This window comes from Scleropages formosus, chromosome 15 (genome assembly GCF_900964775.1).
Source record: "Scleropages formosus chromosome 15, fSclFor1.1, whole genome shotgun sequence".
NCBI classification, from domain to species: Eukaryota; Metazoa; Chordata; class Actinopteri; order Osteoglossiformes; family Osteoglossidae; genus Scleropages; species Scleropages formosus.
This window is the reverse complement of record NC_041820.1, coordinates 9,550,448-9,569,466: the sequence shown is the minus strand read 5'-3', so window position 1 is coordinate 9,569,466 and position 19,019 is coordinate 9,550,448. Positions and strand designations below refer to the sequence as shown.

At 40.7% G+C, this 19,019-nt stretch overlaps 1 protein-coding gene across 2 annotated transcripts; it reads right to left on the bottom strand.

Moving 5' to 3' along the window:
* Positions 1 to 9,082: 9,082 nt before the first annotated feature.
* Positions 9,083 to 12,888, bottom strand: alkal2b (ALK and LTK ligand 2b). 2 transcript variants are annotated; one of them, XM_018730927.2, is made up of 6 exons: positions 12,631 to 12,888; positions 11,790 to 12,056; positions 11,334 to 11,387; positions 11,167 to 11,247; positions 10,761 to 10,834; positions 9,083 to 9,819 (listed from the first exon to the last, which is right to left on the bottom strand). In XM_018730927.2, the coding sequence occupies exons 2-5, from the start codon at positions 12,049 to 12,051 to the stop codon at positions 10,770 to 10,772; spliced, it is 462 nt and encodes a 153-aa protein (XP_018586443.1). In that variant the 5' UTR covers positions 12,052 to 12,056; positions 12,631 to 12,888; the 3' UTR covers positions 9,083 to 9,819; positions 10,761 to 10,769. The 2 variants fall into 2 exon arrangements, with proteins under 2 accessions (XP_018586443.1, XP_018586450.1); XM_018730934.2 differs by having other exon boundaries at positions 11,790 to 12,053.
* Between the last annotated feature and the right edge of the window lie 6,131 nt (positions 12,889 to 19,019).

Sequence of the window (19,019 nt, the reverse complement as noted above, 5' to 3'; positions counted from 1 at the left end):
AAACTGTGATTAGTGATCATAATGGGTCATATGTTAAGAAGTCTTCTCTAGAGCAAGCTGATACTTTCTCAGCATGTTTATCTTTTCCCGTGATTTCACTCATCTTTGCCACAGGAATGATATCTGTTTTTCCAGCATTAAATTGGGTGTTTTTTTGGCCTGTTTTCTGACTGAAGTTTTATGTTTGTTTTTAGTCTTCAAATACAGACAACGTTTTCTGGCTTGTCTGATTCTTCAGTCATATATTACCCTTGAGCAAGGTACTTAAGCTGAATTACTTTAGTGAAATTCCCAGCTGTGTAAAAGGATCTGTACCAACTGTAGTGGTTTTCTGACGGGATTAAATACTGTAAGTGGCTTTGGATAAAAGTATCAGAGAAAAAACTCATTTATAATAACAACTACTACTCTTTACTACAAGAACTGTGCCTCTAAGGCACACTCCACAGCAAAAGCAGGTGCACATACTCATGCATGACTCATGCCTCTCAGATTAATACAATTGCTCAGAATACAATTGAAGTAGACTTCATAAAGTTATGTATTATGAAATTTACTTGATGGATTTTTCCTCACATGTTGGCTCACATGATATGGAGGTTTGCCTGGATATTCTGATACAAACTTTTTAGGTCCTTTGAATTTTTCATCAGGCTGCTGGATAAATAATGCATTTTATTTAAAAAAAAAAAAATGGATAAATGAGTTAATGCAGAATTCAACAAAAAGCTCACTAGCACAACTCTAAGCTGATCATCTGATTTTGAAGCATCTGTGTTCCTTGAATGCATGTCTTCAGCAGCTGGTAGTACTTATTATTCCAACCATTACTAATGCATTAGATGTAGTAATGCTCCAATGAACACAGTTCAATTACAACGGGTTACTTTTTCAAATACCAACCAATTTCAACAACCGCTTGTCCCGAGCTGGGTCACAGCGAGCCAGAGCCTATCCCAGAGACACTGGGCACACCCTGGACAGGACACCAGTCCATCGCTGGGCCACAATGAGGTACCCAGGCAGGCAGCCGGGCAAAGGTACAGGAGCAATCGCAATGCGCGCACCTTGCTCAAGGGCACTGCAGACGGAAGCAAGGATCAAACCAACAACCTCCGGAGCCAAAGGCAGCCGCTCCAACCACGACACCACCGGTCACCCTTTTTTCAAATACCATGTTAATTAATTTCACAAATAAAGTAAGTAGTAGTTGTAAGTCTGTGAAAAACACAGATGTCTTTTGAATATAACTGATTTTTTTCCAGAAGGGGGTGTGGTGGCGCAGTGGGTTGGACCACAGTCCTGCTCTCCGGTGGGTGTGTGGTTCAAGTCCTACTTGGGGTGCCTTGCGACAGACTGGTGTCCTGTCCTGGGTGTGTCCCCTCCCCCTCCGGCCTTATGCCCTGTGTTGCCGGGTAGGCTCCGGTTCCCCTGCAACCCTGTATGGGACAAGCGGTTCTGAAAGTGTGTGTGTGATTTTTTTCCAGCAGATCACTTGTCTCTTTTGTGTCATCTTTTATGCATGGAGATTAGACTGACAATATTCCAGAAGGCCAGAAAAAGGTCACGTTTCAATTTTTTTCAAGCTTTTATCAAACCAGATAAAATTATTTCTGTGACCCCAGAAGCGTACATTGCCCTGCTCCGGAAACAGTTCCCGATTATTGCATTTGTTCATGGTGCACATCCCAAACTTTTTTGTGAAGAAAATCAGACTGAGGTGGTTAGGCCATTGTGAACTTCTCATTAAAAACCTCCGTAGCTATATGCTCACTGTTATAACTGACCTGGAGGGGGAAAACTGGATTGTCATGTGGCCCTGACAATCATATAAAAATCAAGTTTGCCAGGTAAGGCACACAGATGTCATGAATCACTCCACAGAAATTGGTGAACAAAGAGACTGAGGAACCGGGGCCTTCCGTGACAGCCCGCAAACCACAGGCTGAATGCAGAATGCAGCGGCACACACCTTCCTCCTGAGTCAGCCCTGAAAGGCAGCAGAAGGTGCACTCGTTGCTCCTGTCTGGGTTTCAAATAAGAGGGCCTGGCTGTCAATCATTCACACCCAGATATGCCAGAAATGCTGTCAGTGTTTGTCCTGGCTCTCAGCAAAGCAGCCTACTTTGAATTATGCTTTAATGTGAGCAGGGCATACATAAACAATGAACGATCCATTTACTGTTAGTAAGAATAATAGCTTGAGTTTTAGTGCCTTAAAACAGATGTGAGACAGAGTATAGCCTGGATTCAGTCTTTTGCTTTGTGTTAATATCCTTTATCCAGCTGACTGTGAATATGTCTGTGTCCATATTGATACATTCACGCTGTCTTTTGCAATTTTATCCATCTTTGCGAGTTGCAACTGTGAGTATTTTTCCCATGGTAAAATCAGTCGTCTGTGTTTGAAGAATACAGTTAAATCCATGTCTGCTGATATTTTGGAATCACACAGAAAAATACACCTGATCATGTGTGAAAAATCAGCTATCAGTTCAAATCACTGGAAGCTCGTTCGTTTTTCCCTTGAGGGAGGTACTCAGATACATTAGTAAACACTCAGCTGTATAAAAGCTTAAAGTTATTAAAAAGTTTACAAACACTCCGCATAAGAACATTTGCTGAACCGCTGATTAGATGTAAAAGAATCTGCTCCTTTCACTTTATTTCTGCTGAAACAAAACCACTTCCCACCTAAAGCGTAATACTTTTTCTGTCTGGCTCAGAAGTGGGTTTAGGCTTTGGAGTTAGGTGTACCCAGGATCATAATTAGCTGATAATATTCACTATATTTCTTTTAACCACAGACAATGGGCACAGCTTTCCACAAGACATACAATGCATCTGGTCTCATAATTCCAGAGATCAACACTTACCTCTTAGCAATAAGGTTCGCTTGATTTAAGGATGTTCCTTAAACTCATAAAGTGCAGTAAAAGTGCCACAGAGAGGTGTTGTGTGAGTTCCCTTAACCTACTTTGTAGTACTTGTGAGGTCTTACTGTCACTGCTCCTCTGCTGTAGACTGAGTCAATCTCCAGCCAATGGAAACAATTTGTCAAAATGCAGGATATTTGCCAAAAAATACCTAATTGGATATCTTTCTGATATGATTTAGCCTGGGGTTGGAAAAACATTCCCACGAGAGCAGTTGCTTGAAAAAAATGTGTTAGGTCAAAGGCTTAACATTAGGATTCAGTTGTGGTGCTCAATGGTATAATGGGGCATTTGTCAAGTCTCCCAGAATGTTTAAATATCCTAAAATAAGAAAGAGGATTACAGTTCTTCTCAGCATTCACCGTGGCCTCCAGATCTGTTTCATTTTTGTACTAATTAGCAGGACGGATGAATTTCTGTCCCTATAGATCCCATGCATCTTGCAGATTTTCATAACTACACAGAAATGCTAACATATTTGTTGAAACAACGTATTGTGTGGGTTTTCAATTCTGAAAGAAGCATGTCGTGAATTTATAGTTTACAGCTCATCAAATCAATCCAGAAGCTGACTTTATAACCCTTAAGTTATAAGGAACAAATAACTAACAAAATTACAGAAGCTAGTCTTGCTAAATTAGTCGTGTGAAAACATTCTCTTTTCTAAATTAAAATTAAAAAAAAAAAATATCTGGAACACTAAAATTTCAAAACTTCACAGTTAAAGACTGACCTTGAAACTGGTGGTTTTTTAAGTTTTATTTAATCATCAGAGAAAAAAAATGCACAATAAAAGCACCGTCTAAAACAGTTTAGCATTCTAAGAAGTTTAAATGTAATACCTTTTTTTCTATTTAACTTTTTTACGGGTTCTGACGATGTAGTCTTTTGAAAGCTGATAGTACTTAAGGAGCTGTCAGTGTTTGCGGGTCAAGCCTTCGCCGGACGGATGACCCCTCCATCTTGCACAGCTTTGCTGAAGAGATTTATTTTTTCCCTGAAATTTAAGAGGATGGCGCAAATCAGTTTTCTTTGAAGGGAGGTGATGAATCGAATTAGTTGATTAGCTGGATGCCTCATGACATTTTTTGAACTCATTACAAGCAATTTATGTGTCTTAGTATGCACGCACAAAAAGAATTAATGTAAAAAAAAAAGAGTATTATCTTTGATCCATTTTGTAAGCCTGTAAAAGCCAGTAGATGTGGAGTGCTGTACATGGGAGGAGGTTTCATGGTTTAAAAGGAGACAAAATGTGGTTACTCTGAAACATTCACCTGACAAAGTGAAGGCATCTTATTCCAAAAGCTTGAGGCCAAATTTCTGCTATGAATCAAAAACGATTATTTTGTTCTTGGAAGCAAAAGAGCATTTTAAAAGGTGCATGTGTTTTTGGAACAGTTGAATTATGGAAAAAAGTTAAAACAGAATACAGTACAGTCACACATTCCATGTACTTTGGTCCCTTTTGATATTAGAATGGGACAGCTGGTAGTGTAGTGGTTAGAGTGACTGCCTCTGGACTCAAAGGTTGCAGGTTCAAGCCTCACCTCCAGCTGTAGTATTCTTGAGCAAGGTACGTACCTTGAATTGCTCTAGTAAAATCACCCAGCTTTATAAATGGGTAAATAATTGTAACCTTAACATTTTAAGTTGCTTTGGAGAAAAGTGTCAGCTACATGAATGAATGTATGTGGTTAACATGTGTATTTGACAGTTCTATAGATACCCCATCTATTGTGTAACAGACACTCTGGACAAAAATGAAGTGGTTCTAATCAACATGATTTCGTAATCACACATTTCTGCAAGTTGTATGCGATATTTTTACAGTACTGGAAATCCTGCAGATCAGTAATAACAGTTTCCCACATCGTGGAATTAGGTGAAAATAACCTTCCTTTATTATACATAAACTGTTTTCATCATCCATTTTCGGCGTTGTGAAAAAGTGATGTGTGCAAGAATATTGTAGAGTAAAAAGTGTAGAGAAAATGTATGAAAGCTCAATTATTTAAGGTTTGATTTAAGAAATCCCAGTTCCTAGTAAAGGGGGGTGCAGCGGTGCAGTGGGTCTAGGGTTCAAGTCCTGCTTGGGGTGCCTTGTGATGGACTGGCGTGCTGTCTTGGGTGTGTCCCCTCCCCCTCCAGCCTTATGCCCTGTGTTGCTGGGTTAGGCTCTGGCTCCATGCAACCCTGTATGGGAGAGGCAGTTCAGACAGTGTGTGTGTGAGTTTCCAGTAATATACAGTGCAACATTTTAAGGGAAAATTTCTAGTTAACAATGAGGGATCTCAGTGTTAAAACTAGCTGATTCAACACTGTTGCTTAACCCTTGTGAGGGGGTTGTGGTGGAGCAGCAGGTTTTGCCTGTGCCTGCTCTATAGTGGACTTGGGGTTTGAGTCCTGCTTGGTGGGCTTTGCAATGAGCTGGTGTCCTGCCCTGGGTGTGTCCTCTCCCCTTCCAGCCCCATGTCCTGCCTGCTGGGTTAGGCTCCGGCTCGCCGGAACCCTGCTTGGGACAAGCGGCTTCAGTCAAAGTGTTTGTGAGATTAATCCTTGTTCCTTGCTGTTGTTTATGTCACATCTCGCAATGGGAGCCTGAGATATTCAGCATAAACCTAATAATCTTGCTTTAAATACATTAATGAGATATCTAAATGTTATAACATGGATTTATACTAATTCATCAAAAGTGCATTGAAATGCACCAACTTTTGCATTAGTTTGAAACACACCCTCACATGTCTGTTATTTCTGTCATCTCTAGGGCTTCGTGTTACACAGCTTTTGCCCAGTCTTAGTCACAGCAATATTTGTTTTATCTATATGGCAGCAGCAGTCCTTTTTGCCATTTCCTCTAACGTGAGGGGAAAACAGTCCACAGCGTTGCCACTCTGAGAATTTCCAGATCATGTGCTTCTACAGAGCCAGTGCTTAATCAGCTTATTGAGTTCCTTGAATACTTCTTGTCACTTCAAGGAGAATTTATTTCCCAGTCTGGCTTAACCTATGTAAGAAGAAGAAGACACGGAAGAACTGAAAATTATTTCTAGAAAAAAAAATAAAATTCAACAACTGATTTGTTAAAGAAGATTAACTAGACACATTTTTAATGTTAAGAGCTGTGTGGTCCAGCGATTTCAACTCTGAGAAATAGAAGGCAATCTGCGAGATTCTTACCTTGCAATTTCTTAAATCAGGTATCCATCAACTATTCTGGAGACAACCAGCAAAAATGTTAGGGACCTGGCCAGAGATGGTCATTTACATTAAGTCCAAAGGTAATCTTTCTCTTTTTTAATTCTTCAAAAATGCTCAGCTAGAGAATAGCTGTGATTTAATATTATTTTGTTAAATAAGAGTAAAGCACAGGTTTTCTGCTTTTAGACAATAAATAACTTTTCAGTGCATGGCGACTGAGATCTAAGGGAGATACACAATATTTTTTAAAATAAAATATCTTGACTGAAAATGAGTCTGCCTCCTCTGTGACAGATTGTTGTACACTGTTTGTAAAAGTTAATGTAAGACTACGACTTTGAGGATATTAGTGGATGCCAGTTGTGTTGGCCACACACAGTTCTATAGTGCTTGTCCTTATTATGGACCTCCTGAAGAGCTACAGCCATTCCCACCACTACCACAGGTCTTGGCAGTGGGAATCCCCATTATGGGGCTCAGCATGAAGGCTCGCCACACTCAGATGTATAAATGATGAAATTATAGAAACACGACTCGCCATCTTTTTCAAAGGGAATTACCTTTGATATCACCGCTAACCTTAATCTGTCAGAGATGAAAGCGATCAAAACCATGGAAGCCCACTTTCTCCCTCATACCACTTAATATTAATCACACCTTATAATTATCATTTAAAATAACATTAAAAAATCAACAAAAGCCAACAATAACAAGATATCTTGAGTTGAAAAACTAAGGACAGTGCTGTGAGGTCATATGATGCACACACACACACACACATCATCTGAAACCGCTTGTCCCATTTGGGGTCTTGGGGAGCCGGAGCCTAACCCAGCAACACAGGGCGAAAGGCCGGAGGGGGAGGGGACACACCCAGGACGGGACGCCAGTCCATCGCAAGGCACCCCAAGTGGGACTCGAACCCCAGACCCACCAGAGAGCAGGCCCTGGCCAAACCCACTGTGCCACCAAAAATACACTAAATTCCATATTAATCATGCATTTCTTCCAACACAGAGATCTGATGGCAGGACACAAATTTTAAAATTTCATCCCATATTTTATTATTTAGCAGAGTTACAGTATTAGATTTGTACACTGAGCTACCTACATTGATTCACACACGCACACTTATACAACTAGGAAATATGTGGTACTGTGCAGGCATTTGAACATGAAGCCTTTGCTTCAAAGCAATGATTCTAATGACCACACCACCTGCATTTGCTGGTCTGTTCTGAGGAGCTCCACACCTTGTTCGTGATAAAAGACACTTCATCCCATACCTTCATCTGTGCAAGACAATGCTGTGGGAAGAGTATTATTATTTGTTTATTTATCTGATGCTTTTCCTTACAGCAACTTACTCATTTATAAAAAATGAAAATTTTCACTGAAGCATTTTATGGTGTGAGTACCTGCTCAAGAGTACAACAGCAGGAGGTGGGCTTCAAACCTATAATCTGAGACTAGAAGCAGCAGCTCCAAACATTACACTACTTACTGCCCTGCTGTTTTGTGATTCAGTACTTTTAAGCATTAAAACTTGTAAACCTGGGTAGTAAGATTGGTTATCTTAACAAGCCGATGGCCCCAAAAGAACGATATAGATGCTGTGGATTGGTTGACTCTTGTCACTTCAAACCGCAACACCTACTGGTGAAACAGGGAGTTTCTAGAAATTGTCTGTAGACATACACACTTCAGAATGTTCTTATTAAGGCAAATGTTTATAGTCATGGTGGACTTTGTGTTTACCAAGTGTGTATTGTGATTCAATGTGATGAAAGCTGTAGACATCTGAAGAAGAGTGGACTTGGAGTAAGGGTGGCTGGTGGTGTCATGGTTGGAGCCACTGTCTTTGGCTCTGAATGTTGCCGGTTCAATCCCTGCCTCTGGCTGTAGCATCCTTGAGCAAGGTGCTTGTCCACTACCTTCACCTGCTTGTGTGTCTGTATGTAATAGTTGTGGCACTGCAATGGATTGGCATCCTATCCAGGGTGTGCCCCTTGCACCCAGGGTCTCTGGGATAGGCTCTGGCTCACCATGACCCCACTTGAGACAAGTGATTATTGATGTTGGTTGGGTTTGGACTAGAGGCACAACTAGATATAAGCTGTATGAAGGCACACAATGCAAAGCTAGTAACTTGCAGAATACTTTGGGTATAGGTTCCAGTGTGGATCATGGTTGTTCTCTCTGTGTTTGCAATACAAAAACACATAGAAACAGGGAATGATAAACCATTTGTGTACTTTCCCTTACCATGAAACCCAGTTTAACTCAAGGGTACCACCCTAATGGTAGTGCAGTGGGCTTGGCAGGTCTGGGGTTCAAGTCTTGCTTGGGGTGCCTTGTGATGGACTGGCGTCCTGTCTGGGGTGTGTCCCCTCCAGCCTTGTGCCCTGCATTGCCAGATTAGGCTCCAGGTCACCACAACCCCACTTACAACAAGCAGTTTCAGTCAGCGTGTGTGTGTGTGTGTGTGTGTGTGTGTGTGTGTGTGTGTGTGTACTACCTTATCCAGGTAGAACTATGAAATTAAATAAGTTGTTCCAGCTGCGGTAGCACCATTTTCACTTAATTAATTTGTTTTGGCAGAAGGACACACCTACAGTCAGAAAGGTCTCGGACAGTCATTGTAAACATGGTTATTACAATGAAACATTGATTTATGGCCTACATTAGACACTTGCAGAAGTCTTTAATTCCTTTTCATTTATATCCCTTCCATGCTCTAAACAGCAGTTCTTGTGAATAATATGAAGTGCGAAAGATGAACGATACAATTAAGATATTAACTTCTACCTTTAGAGTTTTGCAAAGCCTTATTTTTAAGTCACACATGTTTTTTTCAGTTGTGTTTTCTTCTAGCTCATGCAAATACTTCAGTTGAACAGTCATTATTCAACAACCAACTGATATCATAAACCAAGCACTTTTATTTGTAGTTCATATATTTAATATTTACAGTATTTACATATTGCACGCTAGGTGGAATGTACATACATTTAATGTACAGAGAGACAAATGACAATAGCTTGAATATATAAATATATATTATATGCCACATTCAACTGTGTTTCAGGGAAATGCTGATTTTCCTTCACAGAATGTAATCAGCACAAATACATCTGTCTCTGCTATGGAAATATTGTCTAACAAAGACAAAAAAAGGCAAGAAAATTGTCATGCAATTCATAATTTAGTCATGGGGTCTAGTGTAATCCTCATTTAATAATGAGCGATTGAAACAACCCAAAAGATTGTTCCCCTAGTGTGGTTTGGCAGACACAGCCAGGCTAAAGGGAACTGTTAACACAAAAAAACCATCCAAGGCATGTTGGACATAACATATACATAACTGTAGCATTTCTGTAAAAAATTAACACCTTTGTAGTTTGGCAGCAGGACATTAACATTTTCTTCTCTTTCAATAAACATCTTCATATGTACCATCTTTGTAACTACAAGCTCAACTGCAGTTTTAAGTGTCTGCGGATAACGCTGACAGTGTGTGTAGTTAACTGTGGACATGGTCCATTCCATTGCAAAAATATATCTGTATTCACAATGACTTATGATACGAGTATTTTGAGTTCAGCTGTTTTTTTTTTTTCCCTGTCGTTCTCCAAGGCACTTTTCTTGGTTCTTTGTATTTTTGTAGTTCCACTGAAATCTGAGAGAGACAAAAAAGTAACACTTAGTGCTCTTCGGCTGAATAACAAATTCTTTCCTCGTGAAAACCCTTGAAAAATGATGACAGCTCACACTGCGCTTATATACTATGTGTAACCATCACTAGAGTCAAATGATACATGTCTAAGGTGTCACTGATAACCAAAGACCTTGAATTTTTTCAACATTTAAAGCACAACTTTTTTAAGCACAACTTTTTTTTGACTCCAAGAAATGGACTTTCAAGAACCACCAACAGAAATGAAAGACTAAGACTCTATTTGCATAGTTCACAGAAAGGAAGAAATCATATACTTCATACATATAAACGGAACTATACATATGTACACATGCAGATAGATAACATAAATTGATGGGCTACACATTTTTACTTCTTATAGACACAAAATCATTTGTCATGTTACGTTGTGATCTTAGAAACACACCCAAAAATATTCCAATCACTTAATAGTTTTTGTAATTTTCCTTTTTTACTGCAATCATCGAACAGCAGAAAAGTAACTTTTCAACACTGTACTTTGGAAAAGATCTCTCTGTTCTCTATTCATTAAAAATAAGACTGATTTATATTGTTTTATTTACCTGTTTGTATTTCCTGAAGTATAAAATTTCATACCAACAAATTCCCTTCAACATAAAGTTATTATCCTGCACTGACAGTGTACTTTGGGTTAGTGATGAAGGCACTTTATTAATTTCATACTTGACAATTATTTTATTTTTTTCAGTTATGTCTATCTGCTAAATGTTTCTGTTAAGTTTCCAAAACCGGACCTCACATTTTTTATATTTAATAAGACTCAGGTATTTAGTTCTTTGCAAGCATTTCACCGGCAGTTTTGTTCACAGTGATCGATACAGGTAACATTATGACAACTGATCCCAATGCATACAAAGGATTAAATGTAATATATTTCTTACTTGTCAGATTTAGCCTTCCATGCATCTTTGACTTCCTGCTAACCTTGTGAGGAGTCTGGCACATCTTTTGTAATCTTCCAAGCACGAAGAAAAGAAAAAAAAAAACCAAACACTGACATTTTCAAGCCATTAATATAGTGCACATGTTGCATCTCAGAAGCTAAATACATAGTTTTCAACTATAACATTTACGTACACAATGTCACTGCAGTAAATTTACACACACCATAACACTGTGCTGAAAAGCATCTAAGCAGGCTTGGATTTCAGATGTCAGAACTAATAAATGTTGATCGTGTAACCTCATCTAATCCCCAGTCAGCACATGTGATGAGTTACCACAGCACCATAACTCTAATCGTGTCTGCATTGTCACGTCAGCGTAATACAGGGTGTTAGCACTTACATGCTGGTATTGTGCAGTCTCTGGTATTATGATATAGCCTATAAAAGTGTTTACTGCACTTTGGACTGAAGTAGAGAGGACCTGGGAAAGGCAAGAGAGAGCATTTCATGTCAATTAATAAGAAATAAAAAATGAAAATGCACTAGCCACGCAGACAACTGTCTCACCCGTCAAGTGTTTTAAAAACTTCTCCTTCTGCCTCAGGTCTCTAGGAAATACTTCTGGTGAGAGAGAGAGAGAGCAATAAATAATTTGAAGCATTGACATTTTATGAGATGCCCAGAGGTTTTTATTAGTTTACACTATAATGAACTAACAGCTGGATAAGTATTTCAGCCCACATGCATTTATATGTAATTACCACTACAAACCGCTTTCCCATTCATCCTCATTTTGAACATGGCTTTATAGTAATTTACAATAGTATGGTTAGTGTAATATAGCATGGTTTTACAGTCGTTTAGTATATTAGTTGCAGAGAAGTATATATTTAGAACAGTACTTTGGGATTTACATTAATTGGAAAGACTGATCAAACTGCGAATCCCCAGCTGTGCGACACCGAGTCTCCCTGAGGCTCCCACTGGTGCTGGTCCAGCATTGGCACTGCCGTCCACACTCACCGAGAACTTGACTATCGTGTCGCACTTTGTAATCCTGCACATCCTGCGAGTCGGGCGAGTGTTCTGGCTGCCTGGAAGGGCGCTGGGAATCGCTCTCCTCGGCCTGCCGCTCCTTCGCCTGCATCACTTTGTCCACGATGAGCTGGAAGAGGCTCACGTCCTCATCCTTGGAGCCCATGGGAACCGCGCTGGGCTTGGAGTGTCCGGCGCTGAAGATCAGCAGTAGGAGTGCCATGAAGACAGGCGTGCGCGGTGTGGTCATCGCTGCTGCAGTGTGAAAAGAGGGAAGCCCCCACCAGCCCCCCACGTCCTTCATTACAAACCTTTACTAGAGCCCTGATACCTGATACAGCCATGATTTAAACCCAGGGGGTTCCCTTGGCTTTGGACCAAGTCTTATCCAGTACATCCCAAGCCTTCTTATATAATGCAACATACTTGCCACATACCACATATTGCACATGGAAGGTATAATTGCCACACTGTAAGAATGAATATTAATTTCACTTTTTATTTCAATTGACTGGATTAATCCAACTTGACACTGAAGTCCACGAGACCTACTTTCTCGATTAGTGAAAAAGCTGAAGGCACCAACTTAGCAGACTATTATTATATAGACAATATCTAAATACCAGAACAACTTAAGAAGCAGTCACCTGTGCAGCAAGAGTAACGTAACAGGAAAATGTAAACAGTGGGGGGGAAAAAAAAAAGAAAAAAAAAAAAAAAGAAAAACTGTGATCTGGCAGTGCTGTCTTCTACTCAGATCTCTGGAGCAAGTTGAAGTGTGGAGAGCTGGGGACTGAAGAAGCATGGCGCAATGGAATGGTCAACTTACCCTGTTCCTTCAGCCTTTCAAGAGCAGTGGACCTCCCAGGGCGACGAAGGACCGCAAATTAGCGTAACGCGAGCGAACGGACGGTGTCTCGCGCCCCCCGCCAGCCAGGTGTCCTCAAGGTCTAACCATGGCACCAGATCCACGTTCTTATATATCTCTATGCGATGCACTTGCGGACTTGTAGTCATGGATCGACTCGAGGAGAAGTGGGTGGAAAGGAGAAGAAGAAAAAAAAAAAAAAAAAGATAAAAGTTTCCGCACAAAGTTTTTCCTTTTTTTTTTTTTTTTTTTTTTTCTTTTTTTTTTTTTGGTCTTTCTCGTCCTTTCTTTTCCGTCTTCGTCCGACGCAAGGTGTCGTGGAGGAGAGTGTGTGCGTGTGTGTGTGCGTGCGTGCGTGCGTGTGTGCGCGTCTGCTCCGAGGGCTTTCGCCCACTTTTTTATTGCGCCGGAGACGCGGAGAGCTGTCCCTGTCCGCGTCCCCGTCGGCGTCCGCGCTCCCGTCCCTGTCCCTCGTGGATTATTACCCCGGCGTATCTTTAATTAGAAACGCGTGAAGAGCAGCGCTGCCCGAAAAACTCATTTTATTCCCCCGGATCTCCAGTCCATTCGCTGTGTCGCCTCCTCGATCGGTCCGTCCGTCTTCCCCTGGCTTGTCACTCTGACTCTCTCACAGCAACAGCCGCGTCTTCACCAGTAACTTTTTCTCCTCCTCCTACTTTAAACGGGAATAATATCTCCAGTCTGACATCAAACTCGTGCGTTTTTTTTTTTTTTCGTGTTGTGATATATAAATGTTACACATGTAATTCTTTTAATCTCTCAGTTATTTTCCTGCGGAGGATGATGCTTCGGATTTCGATCGGTTCTTGTTTCACTTACATTTTATTCAAAGCCAAAACGCCTGCAAGCCCGACAAAAAAAAAGAATAAATATGTATACAAGTAATAATGGTAAGTAAGTAAGCAGCACTGATTGATGAGTAAAGCTGCGCCGAGGGCAGAAGAAGGAGAAGCTTCTCTTTCAGTCTTTGCAGTAAAAGTCACTCTGCACAAACCGGACTGAGAAGAACGTCTAGGCCTCTTGTGCCAATATTGGTTTCGCTTAATTTGTATACCACTCCCTTAAGTAGAAAAAAAAAAAAAAAAAAAAATCATGGTGTAATTGACTCCTCTTACACCCTCCTCCTCCTTTCTGCTCTAAAGTGGCAGGACGTTTCTCTGCAGCCTTTATCACAGTTTTATCCGCTAATATTAGTTAAATTAGGACTAAAAAGACCAACATTCTATTATTAAGCTTATGGAGTTTAGAGTATTCTTATAAAAAATTAACATGGGTGACATTTTTGGGTGGTATTCGGCATAATTTAATTCACTTGGTGAATTAAAGAAAGACATTGTGGAATCTCATATAGACATCATCTTTTAATACCTTCGTGGAAAACACACACACACACACACACACACACACATTTTCAGAACCGCTTGTCCCATACGGGGGTCACGGGGAACCGGAGCCTACCCGGTAACACAGGGTGTAAGGCCGGAGGGGGAGGGGACACACCCAGGACAGGACGCCAGTCCATCACAAGGCACCCCAAGCAGGACTCGAACCCCAGACCCACCGGAGAGCAGGACTGCAGTCCAACCCACTGCACCACCTCACCCCTCATGGAAAACCATGGAAACAAATTACTTTAGGGAAATTCGGAAGGCCTCTGCCATGCTTTACATTACTTTATTTTTTTTAAGCTGTTTTACAAATATATATACACTACTAAAACGTACTACTAAGAGTACATACACTGTAAAAGTGATGCAAAAACTATGGTTATTATAGATTGTTATGGGTTTCAGTAGTACTAAAGTATTTAAGTTTTATAGAGAAAGAAGAAAACTAAATATTTTAATAGGTGCTGAAAGGATAGCGCACCTGTGTGTGTGTGTGTGTGTGTGTGTGTGTGTGTGTGTGTGTGTGTGTGTGTGTGTGGTTCGTGAATATACAGTATCTGAGTATCGGGCCACTCTTAGGATGAGAGGCCAGTATTCGTCAAAATTCATGGTCAATATAAATATATTTTTTTATCTGGTATTTGACTGAAAGCTCAATATTTGGAAATGAAATCACAAAGATGAAAAAAGTGATAAACAACCTCATCATTCCTGGCAGTGATGCTGTAACCACAAATTTAGTGCATCATACACTCAGTGGCTTCTTATCGCTTTCTCTCTCTCTCTTTCTTTCTGTCTCATCCAGTAAGTTTGCACTATTTATAAAATTAACACTACACCTTTGGACATTAGCTTGCTTTGACCTAAGTTTACTGTATTTGTTCTACCTCTAGCTCATGATTCTGAGAACATTAAAAAATTTGAAATTATACAATTATGAAATTATTTAGGGGGCGCGGTGGCGCAGTGGATTGGACCGGGTCCTGCTCTTCAGTGGGTCTGGGGTTCGAGTCCCGCTTAGGGTGCCTTGCGATGGACTGGCGTCCCGTCCTGGGTGTGTCCCCTCCCCCTCCGGCCCTACGCCCTGTGTTGCCGGGTAGGCTCCAATTCCCTGCAACCCCGTCTGGGATGAGCGGTTCAGAAAGTGTGTGTGTGTGTGTGTGTGTGTGTGTGAAATTATTTATAAACAGCTGCAGAAGTCTAATTGAAGACATATAATAGTGAAATGAGAAAAAGAAAAAAATATATATATAAAGCAATCATAGGCATGGATAATTTATTATGTTGTATTTGTAGTTGGTGGAGAACATAATCAATCCATTTTACTGTTGTTGAATTGAAATTGTGTTCACTCTGAGCCTTTCTATGTATACAATCATATTGCCCTCTAATGGTATGTTATGGTAAAGTTGGTAATGCCATGCCACCTTCACCTCGATTTTCATCTTGAGTCAAGGTGACCCAATAAGCGGGTGAAACTGTTGTTCTTGAACTAGCCTTCAACCAAAAAAGACTCTTAATTTATTAGAAGTACACCTGCACACAGGCCTAGACCCAGGGCAGCATTCATTTCCATATGGAACAACAAATTTATTTGCTTGGAATGATTATGTACTGTACTAGTTCCTATCTATCCATCTATCTACCTAAATCACTTGATGGTCAGGTCTTCAGGACATACCCTTCAATGAAGATCACACACACACACACACACACACACACACACACACACACACTGGCTGAAGCCGCTTGTCCCGAGGGGGGTCACGGCAAACCGGAGCCTAACCCGGCAACAGAAGGCATAAGGCTAGAGGGGGAGGGGACACACAGGATGGGATGCTAGTCCATCACAAGGCACCCCAAACAGGACTCGAACCCCAGACCCATCCCAGAGCAGGACCCAGCCAAACCCGCTGCACCACCGTGCTCTCCTCTCAGTGAAGACCAGCTGCTTTTAAATTAATACTTAGGACTAGTATAACAGGCAGCTTGTCAGAAACTGCTGAGAGACACTGGAGGGCATTGGATGCGACAAGGACTTTCTGCTGTGATTAAGTTGTGGATTTCACACTAGGACTCATTTCGGTCCTTTTTTTCTATTTAACACTAATGCTTCTGATTATTTTTATTCTTTTGACTCTCTAAAGGGGGCACGTCCCAGTTTTGTTTTATTTTACTTTAATAATGGTTTTTGGACCCCTTCTGTCCTGTGCATCATCCTTCCCTTGTTGCTCCCTCTACCCCACAACTGATAACAGAATGAACGTGGTTTTCAGTCACGTTACACAGCAGTGCTGTTTTGTGTTTTCTGAAGGGGATTTAGGGGAGGAGATGAGAAAATACCTCTGTTACCTTTTGAATCCTCTCCCTCCTGCAACAGCTTTTCCCAGGACATTGTGCTCTCCCACTTACAGTCTCCTCATTCCTTTCAGACAGACTCGTCTCTTTCCGACATTGCTCCCACCCATCGTGTCAGCTGTTGATTCCCTTGGTCTACCTCTCTCCACGCCCTGCTTGGTTAAAACCATTTGGTCAGCCAAAAGAGCAAATAGTGAGACCATTTTTCATTTTCCGACGAATTGCTGCCGAATCCTCTCCTCTTCCTCAGCTGGCCCTGTCAAGCACTTCTGCCGTCACTTTGGCCTCAGGGGTTTGAGTAACGGCCTCCTAAATTACAAATGTTCTCCTCCTGTCTGCCCCCACCCATTTTATCAGACTCCTCCGATGAGGCGAAAGTTCAACATTTTTCCAACATCGATACACACCCTGTTTATTCTCTTCTCATTACAGTCCGCAGGTCTTCAGTTTCACACCTTGCAACACAAAGCTGACTCCCCAACCATCAGAGCTTTAAATCTGTGGAAATAATTATTGTTTGTGGGTTGGAACTGAGCCCATTTTGTCATTAAATTTTTATAGGTGTTTGCTTTTGTCATAATTCTTGCTATTTTAAGGCAGTAGAGTATGTCTTCCTTTTGGTTTCAGACAATTTCCCAGCTCTTCAATTCGTTTAAATTATTAATGCATCTCTGTACACACAGCATTTCAAGGCAGAGCATCTCCTTAATTTAGGATGTGTGACACAGATGAAGTAATATAAATGCGTAATAAATCATGTATATAAATAACAATGGTGTAATTGGAAGATTGCCGCGGTCATCCAGGCACTGTTTGCCACTGCTTTGAAATCCATCTAAGCCCACCACGTGCATACGTGATCCTCTTGCTTCTTACCTTCTTGTCACTCATATTGCCAGGTTGCTGTGTCTGCCACAATTCCTGAAAGCCATCTGTTCCATATGTTCCATCTCTTTTTATAAATTATTCCTGTATTCCTATCCAAAGAACCCGTCATCTTCTCTGGCTCCATGGAGCTGGTTGTTCATGACCCATTGTTTTCATGCTATTTCCGGGATCACCCTTTCAACCTCCTGTTCTGAACAAAGGCTGCTTCGCACCTTCGGCCAAAGCAGCTGATCCCAAAATCCACTCATCTCCTGTCATCTGTTAACTCATTTATCTCAGCTCTCGCTGCTTTGCCCTGACTGGACCTAATCCTGCCTGACCTCCTTACCCGTTTTCGACACCCTTGGCAGCTCCGTTTTGTACTTACTCCTGGGCTGATCTTGGAGGCTCTCACATTGCCTAGTTTCTCTGCCTGATGCTGCTGATACAGTTACCCTGTATCTTTAAGACGTGCCCAGATTTTGCCCACCATCCCATGCTGAGACCTCACATATTCATGTGCTTTTCTCGGACAACGGCGTGTTTGCCCTTTCTCCATCCTGTCGCCTCCAATACCTCTTTGGTCTTCCTTAAGGGCTTGCATAGCTCTTTTTTAACCTGGGACAGGATCACTTAACATCAACAACACAACATCATTTCTCATGTGGTTTGAAGATCTTTGTGCAGTCAGCATGTTCACAGTAGATACATCCTTCTTGCACATTAAAAGGTCATATAAGAACAATAAAGAAAATCTGTCCGATAGCACAAAATGTACAGGAAATGTTTCTTATAAAAAAACACTATTATTTTATGTTGACAGGTAATGCTGTTCAGACTCGTTGAACAATTTTATTGTAGGGTCTTTACATTGCGAGTAAAATGCTAGAAGAAGTGTTGTGGCATAACTGCTGAAAATCAATACATCTAAATCTTTTCAAGAATTCTTCATATGCACACTTTGTAGTTAGTTTTAATTCCAATACCATGGATGCTTTTAAATTTAAGGGTAACCCTAGATGGTAGATTCTTGTGTTGGATGGGCTTTGTCTCAAAACTTTACTTAAACAGTAATCCAGCACTGCATGAAATCTCTTCTTTTTCTCCTTGTCTTTTAAAGACTGGTTATTTCACAAAGCCAATCTTTTCCTTACACATGCAGAGATAATTTGTTCATTTATAACTGTTTCCTTTAGGTATTTATGTATCCATTAGTTAAGATCATTCACTTATTGTGTAAATAAATTGAGAGATTTTACCGAAAGGAAACAATCTATGAAAAAAGGTCGAACTTTATATTTTGATAAATATGCTGTCCTAGATTGTTCTTGCTTGGTAGTTCTGACCATCTTGAATTATCCCCAGGTAATATTATCCTAAAAAAGAGGTTTTTTTCATAAAGTTAATTTACGATGCTATAAAAAAAGGGGATCGTTGTGGTTTTAAAAGGTTAGTCAGAACATATTTGTTTCAGGGCCCTGCATGGATATTTTTTATTGTGTGTTTTGTTCTTGGGAAATACTCAGCTTTCCCCTAAAGACTGCAACTGAATGTGCATTTCATTCTGTTTGCGGTCAAGTTATTGGGTGTATATAAAGTAGATTACCTACAGAAGCTACAGAAATATATACATCCGTTGATAAATTATTTTATGAAATGCTATCCGATGTAGTCTGATGAGCAGACTAGCATATTTTCAAAGGCAGGGATTCTTTA